At 48.9% G+C, this 10,689-nt stretch overlaps 1 protein-coding gene across 1 annotated transcript in view; it reads right to left on the reverse strand.

Annotated features, from left to right (window-relative positions):
* Positions 1 to 10,416, reverse strand: part of NT5E (5'-nucleotidase ecto) — a 71,461-nt gene extending 61,045 nt beyond the window's left edge. The window contains exon 1 of the mRNA XM_056109932.1: positions 9,973 to 10,416. Within this exon, the coding sequence (XP_055965907.1) occupies positions 9,973 to 10,314 (342 nt within the window). The 5' untranslated portion in view covers positions 10,315 to 10,416. The remainder of the gene's footprint in view (positions 1 to 9,972) is intronic.
* Positions 10,417 to 10,689: the final 273 nt, after the last annotated feature.

Here is a 10,689-nt window from a genome sequence, read left to right on the forward strand (position 1 = left end):
GACACGGGATTTGGAAACTCAGAGAGGTAGACACCAAGCCCAGATTATAGATTTATTATTTCTCAGGAGGCAGAGAGATATTACTCATCTCTGAATTTCTGGTAAGAGTCCCAGGGATGAAAAACTTCAAATGAACCAACTTTCCTATAAACTTTCAAAGGCCTAAGCCACAAGGGAAGGAGGGAAAAATAGAACTCCCTCGATTATACTGAATGAAAGACTCCTGCTCCAGGGTCAAATTTAATAGAAATCAGGAAGAATTTGTCATGTCTAAAATTTGAACAAAATGGCAAAAGAAAACCTGAGAGTTAACAAATCAAATCTATTTGCTACCAGAGAAAAACAGTCACTTAGAGAAGCACAGTGGCCCTGCAGTCTTGGTGGAAAGTTGGCCAAGAATTGCCACGGAGAGGGGTGAGGTTGCAGAGGGGCCAGCACTCTGAGTCCTTGGTTAAGTGGTTAGACAAGTCCGTGACCCGCAGCTCTGCCTTTAGGAAATCTGTGCGGGTGTGGCTGGCTGGAGGCACCCTGGGGAAAACCTATTTGTGGAACTGCAGCACAGTCTGGGTGCCATCTCCGAACCCACCCCCAAGGAAGCAGAAGGCAGGACCTCGGGAGAGACAGCGTACATACATAAACCAGACACAGAGTAACACGGTGACTCCTAAAAAATAAACAACCAGAAAACAGGAAACAGTCTGGGACCAAGTTGCCCTGAAGACACAGGAAAAGGGCCAGAGACCTAGAACGGGGGTTAAATAAAGAGCAGTGCCTTGCCTGCAGCTAACCTAGTTTTGACTCCTGGCACTGCATGTTCTCCTGAGCACTGTGTGGTGAGCCCCCCCACCCAAGCATTATCAGGTGGCCAAGGTGATCTCTGACACTGTGGGGCCCTTGCATGAAACCACAGTCTTCAGTTGGCTGCACAATGCAGGGAGCGGCCCCAGGCTTCCTGAGCACCACTCAGCGGCCTCCTTGTGGTCTCTTCTCTCTCTCCCACCCCAACAAAAAGGCGAATGAGCTGAGTAACAGGATAGGTTGCATAATTTTAAATTACAAGTAGACAGACTGAAGAGATATATCAATGGGCTGACACAGGAGCCCTACTTTTTAAAAACTTTTTTAGTTTTTGGGTTGTACCCAGCAGTGCTGAGGACTTAATCTTTGTTCTGTGCTCAGGATCATTCCTGGAGGTGCTGGGGGGGGGGGAGGAGCACATCTACGGTGCTGGGAATAAAATCCAGCTTATTGCTACCTGCTGTACTCTCTCTCCAGGTCCAAGAGGAGCCCAAGTTTTAATCCTCAGCACTACCTGACACCCCAAGTGTTCCAGGAGTTGTGCATGGAGCCAGGAAGTAGACCCAGTGCACTGTCTACCTGGGAGATTGGGCAAGAAAATGAAAGGGAACCTGTCGAATGGTATCCTGGGTGAGTTAAAGGTAGGAGTTACAAACCCCACCCTAGCTATTTCTGCAGGCATCTGGGAGTATTTGCTGAGGCAGAGGATGCATTCTGATCAGAAACTGGGCTCCGGATGACCCAGAAGATGGATCAGCAGCTGGAAGTGCTGCCCAACACTTGAATGAGTTCAAACCCTGCAGCACAGGCCAACAGGTTAGCCCCAAGCGCCTAAGATAACCTCCCCCCACTCGCCAAGCCAACTCCCCAGGAAGAGTGCTGGAAGAGGGCTTGGTGATCTAAAGTGCCTTGGGACAGTTTGAAATCCCGAGTTTAATATTAATCTGAGTTATGATCTTGCTGCTCTCACACAGGAAGATCCTGAGGAGCCTCCTAGCTGCACCAGGTGTGGGAGGAAAGATATGGGCCCTTAGTGAGAGGAGTCTGTCTTCTTCAAACTGACGCCCTTCACAGCCCACCAAAGGCCAGAATCCCATCCCTGGAGGTGAATCCTTCTGAATTTGTGCTTTGTGGGGATTTGACCAATCTGAGAAAGGAGATTGGTCATATATATATATATAGCACAGTGGGTAGGGCATTTGCCTTGCAGGCCGACCTGGGTTTGATTCCTTCGCCCCTATCCAAGAGCCCGGCAAGCTACCAAGAATATCTCGCCCGCATGGTGCTGTATTCAATATACCAAAAACAGTAACAACAAGTCTCACAATTTGTTGTGAGATGTTACTGGTGCCCGCTCAAGCAAATCGATGAACAAGAGGAGGACAGTGCTACAGTGATATATATATATATATATATATATATATATATATATATATATATATATATCAGCTCCCAGAAGAGAACAGTGCAGTCTCCTGCCCCCGCGCCTGGCTGTCCTCGCCGGGGCCCCTTGGAGGGGAGTGGGTTGAGCTTTCCTCCCCGCCCCGACCAGGGCTCCAGCAGCCGAAGACCTCCAGGACCAGCCACCACCATGCTGAGACCACTCTCCGCACACATGAAGGTACTGGCAGAGGGACAAAGCCACGCGGGTTACGGGGCTGAGACCTCCAAGCCTACTCGAATTGGAGTCGAGCATCTTCCACCCAGATCCTCCAAATTCCAGTAGGCGGGGGTCACACCCACCACCTGGCCCCCTGGCGCCGTGTAATCCCATCAGCGGCCAAGACTCAGAGACTATAAAATCCAGATCTTGGAACCGCGCGGCCGCAAAAGCGGCCACGCGACATCTTATCAGAACTTTTTTTTTTTATGACATCTTATTGTCTCATTCCTACTTTGGACAAACTTGCAGGCTATCGAATGTAGCCTGCCCACAGGGCAGAGTCTGGCAGACTCCCCGTGGCGTACCAAATATGCGAAATACCAGTAACAATGATGGGTCTCATTCTCCTAAAGAGCCTTGAATATAATCTCAGGGCTAGGATGAAAGAGACATTACTGGGGCCTGCTTGAGGCAATCAACGAATAACAGGATGATTTGTGATTTGTGATATTTATTTATTTATATATATATACATACAATTTTTTAAAAAATTTTATTGAATCAACATGAGATAGTTACACGCTTTCATGTTTGGGTTATAATCACGCAGTGATCAAACACCCATTCCTTTTGTTTTTGATTAATTTGAGAGATGGGTGTTTGATCATTGTGTGATTGTAACCCAAATATGAACATTCCCCACCACCAATATCCCCGGCATACCCCCCACTTCCCACCCTCCCACTGCCTCCATGGCAGACAATATTCCCCATACTCTCTACTTTTGGGCATTATGGATTGCAATTTAGATACTGAGAGGTTATCGTGTTTGGTCCATTATCTACTTTCAGCACACATCTCCCAGCCCTACTGGTTCCTCCAGCCATCATTTTCGTAGTGATCCCTTCTCTATTCCAGCTGCCTTCTCCCCTCTGCTCATGAGGCAGGCTGCTAGCTATGGAGCAGTCTTCCTGGCCCTTGTATCTACTGTCCTTGGGAGTCAGCCTCACGTTATGTTGTTTTAGAGTCCACAAATGAGTGCAGTCAGAAGGAGCAAGTATTAAGAATAGTTTAGATCACGGGGTTTAGAAAGTCTCCTAGAACTTTAGAAGATGACGGTGGGGGAGGATGCAGTGTTCCCTGTGTCAGACTGTCAGAATCAGATTATCAGAGCAGCAAACCTCAATCTTTCCTTCCTCAAAATGATTTCTTACTTCTTTGTTGGCAGAACAGACTAATCTTTGCTGAGCTGTAAGTCAGCAGGGGAGCTAGGAATTTTTATGTTTATTATCTCATGTGTTACTCCCAAAAATCATTACAGTGGGCTGGAGGTTACCCCTCCTTACAGCCAGGAATAAGAGGTCGAAGAAGGTAACCCAGTCAAGTTCACACTGAGAACATCCATGATGTCTTCCTTGTTAGGCGTTTCTGGGAGAAGTTAACACCGTCTTGGGGCATTTGACATCCTCAGAAAGATTTCTGCTCAGGAACTGATCCAGGTGCCTGTTCTGGCCCTATCAGAACCATCAAAATTGCTTTGGCTAATCTCATTGGGTCAGGAAGATCTATAGCTTTGTGAGGCCTAGTTCAAAGGAGCCTCTAGATCAAATGAGGTACTAGCAGCTTCTCCTTTACCCACTTGACCTTTGAATTATTAGCTTGACTTCTCTAATCAGGTCCAGTTTTTAGGGAACTGGGAGTGCCTGTCCACAGATCTTTCCCATCCTTATCTAAATCTCTAGTTTCCTGGGATTCAAGGGTGGCGAATGTTATCCTGTAATAAACTTTTGGGAAATTGTATACTATAAAAAAAAATAGTGAAAAAATTCCTCTTAAGCAAGAAAATGTCAGAGCTGTAACACAAGCATCACAAAGACAGGACTTGGGTTTTATTCAGGTCAAATCATGTTCGACACCCCCCAAACTGGGACATGGTCACCAGCCTCACCATCTTTCATCTCTTCCAGCTCTTTACCCCATGCCAAAAAGATTCAAGCAGTCTATTTTTCTCTAGCAATCTATTTTTCCTCAGGTTTCAGTCCAATGCTTTTGAATGAAATTTAAAAGAAAGCAATTTTGTCTAACGAAAAGTATTCTAAATATTCCTGGTGCTGATGGGCTGTAACTTGCAGCAGACTGTGCTAGCCGCACCCAGGCAGACATCGCCTCAGAGACACCTGATATGGTGATTAACGCCATGAGCTTCTTTAAGATGAAAAGGTAATTATTAGGGAAAACTCAGACTTCACCATTTGTTTTCCACAAAAAGGAGTGCATTCAATTGTGGAGAATAGCATGTCACCAAAGAAAATTTTACAGAATTGTCGTTTACATGTGAAATGGAAACAGACTCATGCAAGGTTTATCTTAGCTTTCTGGAAGGAAATGGAAAGAGGCTGGTAAGGGCTCAATTCAATAAATATTTATTCTGTCATTAATTTGTGCAAGGCATCAGGCAGTTTGGGCTGGAGAGACAGGAAAGCTAAGAGGACACACAGGGTTCCATCTAACCTAGATTCTCCTGTGGTGTCCTGATGCTGGTACCCAACCCCCCCATCCCAATGGGTGAACTCTGGGGTTTGGGGATCCATTTGAATTGCTGCTGCTTTGAGCACCCTAATAATCTCAGCACTCAGAATAGAGAGAATCTTTCTGTTTTTCTCTCATCTCTTTAGAACTTCCTTCCTTCCTTCCTTCCTTCCTTCCTTCCTTCCTTCCTTCCTTCCCTTCCCTTCCCTTCCCTTCCCTTCCCTTCCCTTCCCTTCCCTTCCTCTCTCTCTTTCTTATTATATTATTATTATTCTTTTTTGGTCGTGGAGTTGGTGGTGGAGTGTCTGAGTCACTCCAGGTGGTGATCTAGGGACATTCCTGAAGGTGATTGAACTAGATTGGTGACATGCAAGTCAGGTGCCTTAACCCCTGCCCTATACTGTAGGATAACACTCTTTTGTCCTTCCTCAGGTAGCTTAGGTTTGTCAGGTCACATCCATCTAAGGACACTGAACTTGTATTGTAAACAATGTCCTTTCTGTGTGGACACAGGAAGACAGTTAATATTATGCTTTGTAACTTGGGAGTTGATTGACTCCGAATAATATTTACTCCTGGGCATCTGATTTCTTGACTCAGTTGCCCTTAGTTCCTAGCACCCCAAAAGAAGGGTCCCAACGAGGGACTGAATGGACCCAGGGCAAGCAGTGAGCTACCCTGGCATCGAAATGGGCCAGGCCAAAGAGCCACGATACTCAACTATAAGTTGAGGGCATGATCATGGACAAATGCTGTCATGATCCAAAAGTAAGTAATGACGAGACTAGGACCCTGCTGGAGCTAGGAAGATTAACCTGGCCTGAGGACTGCAAAATGTATAGTGAGATGTTCTCAGGAAGAACCAAACTAAATTTATATCTCTTACTGTGCTCATACAGAATGACATTGCTAGAAATATTAGAAGTAGATTTATTACAACTATTTAAGTAGATTACTAACTGAAGGAAGAACACACCCTTGTTGGGATCCCACCCTTGGGTGGATCTCCTAGTAATCTGAAGTAATCTCTGTAGATGAGATTTTATCTTGAGTTAATCTCCTGGAGGAGTGGTCTTACCTCTCTTTGTTGATTCGTCAGTATTCAACCCACCTTTATGTCACCGCCTTATGTGACTGCTATATAAACTAAGACGTAAGCTCAGAAAAGGGGTCAGAAGTGAGAGAGCTCGGGCTCCAAAGATCCAGAGTCAGAGCCAGAAGGAGAGAGCTTCCAAGACTGGGGCCCAGGAGAGAAGGAGGCAGAGAAAGACAGGAGTGAAGAGGATTGGAATAAACTGGAATAAACTACTATTGATATAGACCGGCCTGGCCCCCGTTTTTTCTTCCGTCTGCCCTTGGCCAACAGCCGTTCTGATCCAGGCCACACACAGTGGCTCAAGAGCACTGAACGCAGGCGGTGAAACAGTGCCGTCCAGTGAGCCCGTGAACATACAACCTTCGGTGTGATAAGATTTTACAGCTGGCGTCCCAGTTCCAGCCCCTCTCCCCAGTGTGGAGTCTCAGAGCTCCGATCAGTAGACTCACTGCAGCCAGTGATGGTGGGAAGCGCAGCCTTGGATATTTCCTGCCCTAATACGATTACTATAACCCCCGCCCAGTGTCCCTACAGATTAAATTCTGGTGTGAAGGGACCAATTCCACAAGGTACCATAGGCTTACTCTTAGGAAGAAATAGTTCCTCTCTTAAGGGAATTACTATTCATACTGGGGTCATCGATCCTGATTATACTGATGAAATAACAATCGTTATCACAGTGCCTGCTGTTTGGACATTTGATAAGGGAGAGCACATCGCTCAGCTTCTCTTACTTCCTTTTGTTGTGCCAGGTCTATCCATTCGTCCTAGTGAGGGAGGTTTTGAAGGCACTAATCCTATGATTGCCTATGTTGCCCGTCTGAGGGAAGGCAACCGCCCACTTCTAACTCTTGAGATTCATGGGAAGAAATTTAAGGGAATGATTGACACGGGAGCTGATGCCTCTATCATTTCCACCCAATACTGGCCCCGTAACTGGGCTGTGCAGGCAATACCTTACAGTTTGCACGGAGTAGGCATGATGCCTTCCTCCTCTGTCCGGCAGAGTGCCAGATGGTTAAGGTGTATTGGCCCAGAGGGCATTACAGCCACTTTCCAGCCCTATGTAGCACCCATACCTCTGAACTTATGGGGACGAGATTTACTTGAGCAATGGCAAGCGGAGATTAGGATTCCCATTCCACTTCCACATTCCACTGTGAACTTTGATTCTGAGGCCTCCCCTCTTCTAATTGGAGCTGCTGTAGCTTCACGCCCAGCACCCCTCCGTATTCAGTGGAAATCCCACGATCTCGTGTGGTCCTCCCAGTGGCCCCTTAATAATGAAAAACTAAGGGTGTTAGAATCCTTGGTAGAAGAACAACTGAAGTTGGGACATATTGAAACTTCATTTTCGGAATGGAATTCCCCTGTCTTTGTTATCCGAAAGAAGTCAGGAAAGTGGTGCCTGTTGATTGATCTGCGGAATGTTAACTCCACCATGGTTCCCAAGGGGGCTCTTCAGCCAGGCCTTCCTTCCCCTGCTGCCATTCCTAAGGATTGGCCACCGATTGTCATTGATTTAAAAGATTGTTTTTACAACATTCCCATATACCCAGATAATCGTAAGCGTTTTTCGTTCTCTGTCCCTTCTCTTAATAATCGCGCACCTATGCGCAGATATCAATGGACTGTTCTACCCCAGGGAATGACCAATTCCCCTACTATGTGTCAATATTTTGTTGACTTGATCTTGCGCCCTTCTCATGTCAAGTTTCCTCAGGCCAGGTTAATCTTCCTAGCTCCAGCAGGGTCCTAGTCTCGTCATTACTTACTTTTGGATCATGACAGCATTTGTCCATGATCATGCCCTCAACTTACAGTTGAGTATCGTGGCTCTTTGGCCTGGCCCATTTCGATGCCAGGGTAGCTCACTGCTTGCCCTGGGTCCATTCAGTCCCTCGTCGGGACCCTGCTTTTGGGGTGCTAGAAACTAAGGGCAACTGAGTCAAGAAAGCAGATGCCCAGGAGTAAATATTATTTGGAGTCAATCAACTCCCAAGTTACAAAGCATAATATTAACTGTCTTCCTGTGTCCAGACAGAAAGGACATTGTTTACAATACAAGTTCAGTGTCCTTAGATGGATGTGACCTGACAAACCTAAGCTACCTGAGGAAGGACAAAAGAGTGTTATCCTACACTGTACTACGTCTCTGGTCTTAAAATGAACTTTGTTGTTGGGGGCAAAAACCAAACAACTTGCCCTCTCAACATCTTTTCCTGTCCTTCCAAAGGATCTGATGCAGTGCTGCGTGCTACTAAACTCAGTGCTTTTTTAAAAAATTTTTTCTTTCTGGGTCACACCCAGCAATGCTCAGGGGTTACTCCTGGCTTTGCACTCAGGAATTACTCCTGGCAGTGCTCAGGGGACCCTATGGGATGCCGGGGATCGAACCCGGGTCTGCCACGTGCAAGGCAAATGGCCTACCCGCTGTGCTATCGATTGGGCCCCCTGAACTCAGTGCTCTTTAGCCCTTTAGTTCAGCCTTGCTCCCTCCGCCACACGTGCACTTCACAGACCCTGTGGGTCCTTGCTCTGCCCTTCCTTCGCAAGAGCACCAGAGACTTTTGTCTCCTGTGCACTCACAATCTTGCTGAATTTTTTCAGAATTTTTAACGCAAAATGCTAGGTGGTGACTTGGTTGAAAAAATAAAAGAAAAGAAAAAGAAAAACCATATACTCTTTGGGCTTATTTATTTATTAGTGTGTAATTCCCTCTCTTCCCTCTCTGCTTCTTCCTAGAGCCAATCCAACAATCACAACATAGCCTTTAGCAGGGCATTTAAGGCTGGGACTAAACTCTTGCTTTTAAAGATTTTAAAAGCAATTCACCACTTGGATGACTCCTAAATCTGTGTTGCCAAATTGATTTTACTGAAATTCTTTGATAGTGTTTCAGCATTTTGGTCCTCTCTAGAAGCTTTATGTGTGTGTGTGTGTGTGTGTGTGTGTGTGTGTGTGTGTGTGCGTGTGTGTAGTATGGGGCTGGAGCTGGTAGGGCACATGCCCTCTATGGCAACTTGGGTTCCATTTCTGACACTACATAGGGTCCCCTAAATGCTGCCAGGAATGATCCCTAAGTGCAGAGCCAGGGATCTGAAAGCCCTGAGCACCATTGGGTGTGGTCCCCCTAAATCCCCCAAACTATATGACTGGAGAGGTAGTACAGCGGGAAGGGCTTTTGCCTTGCACGCAGCTGACCCAGGTTCTATCCCTGTGCTCAATATGATCCCCTGAGTCCCCCTTCCCCAGGAGTGACCACTGAGCACTGCCAGGAGTAAAGCCTAAGGTGGAGGGAGTGATATCTGATAATTATAATAACCAGCATATTTTAGGAGCCACATACGTGCCAGGCAAGCTCTCTGAGGTGGATACAATTATCATCCCCGTTTTGTAGGAGATGGACAGAATGTACTCAAGAAGATGTGCCAGGCAGAGAGAGTAACTGATCAGGTCCGAGAAAGATCCAATGATTAACACCATTGTATAGAGGATGGAACTGAGGCACACAGAAAGTAAGTGATTTGGCACACACCCTATCTGCGCAGAGAACCCCTAGGCTGAGATCGCAGCCCCCATGCCGCGGGATCACAGGGCTCTGGCGTCCTTTTGATGTCACTTTAGAAACAGGTGACCTGGTCCTGCAGTTCCTCTTGTAAGAACTTTCCTGAGCAGGTCCTAGGGCTGCCTCACCGTTAGTTCCGCATACAACCCACACGGAGCGTCTGGGGACACGCAGAAGGGAGCCAGGGAACGCCAGCGGCAGTGTCCGACGCAGGACAACTGTCCAGGCTCCCCTCCGGCTCCGCTGAGGCCCCTCGAGACGCCCGAGCTCCCCAGCCCGCACACGAGCCCCGAGAGGGACCGCTTCCTGGCGGACGGAGCATCCCCGAGCTGTCCAGCTCGCAGCGCACCCCCGGCGCCCGGGCCGGCGCCCCCTTACCATAGCATCGTAGCCGAGGGCGTTCATGAAGTGTGCCACCTCATTGCCCTTGTACACGGTGAACCAGATGGTGCCCTGGTACTGGTCGCCGGCGTCCAGCAGCAGCACGTGCGGGTCGGATTTGCGGATCTGCTGCACCTTGGTGAAGAGGCGCGCCACGCCACCCACACACAGGCTGGCGTTGACGCACTTGCTGGAGTCCAGACTGGTCTGCTCCAGGCGGCTGTGCACGTCGTTGGTGTGCAGGATGGTGAGCTCCCAGGCGCGGGCGGCGGGGCCCAGCAGGGCGCCCAAGGCGAGGAGCCAGCCGGCGGGCGCCCGTGCCCACGAGCGGGGACGCATGTTGCGGCGCCGGGTCGGCGAGCGGGGAGAGTGGCTGCGAGCGCCCTGGGGCCGGCGGGAGGCGTCGGGACCCGCGGGGCGGAGTCCGGGCTCGGCCCAGGCGGGGCCTGAGCGGCGGTCGCCGCCTCCGGTCCGCCCGGCCAGCTCGCCCGGCCCGACCCCGTCCGTCCCCGGCGCCAGCGCGCTGCGGAGACTGTCCCCGAGCCTGGGCCAGCGGCCCCGCGGCGCGCAGACCTCGCTCCCGGCGTCCGAGGAGAGCCCGGCCCACGCGGGGCCGTGCGCGCCAACTCTCCGTGGACGCACTCCCGGTTCCGAGGAGCAATTCGGGGTGTCCTTTGATCCGGGTCGCTAGGAGCGGAGAGTGGGGGGAAAGGC

The sequence above is a fragment of the Sorex fumeus genome, unplaced genomic scaffold (assembly GCF_029834395.1).
Source record: "Sorex fumeus unplaced genomic scaffold, SorFum_2.1 ptg000008l, whole genome shotgun sequence".
Classification (NCBI taxonomy): Eukaryota; Metazoa; Chordata; class Mammalia; order Eulipotyphla; family Soricidae; genus Sorex; species Sorex fumeus.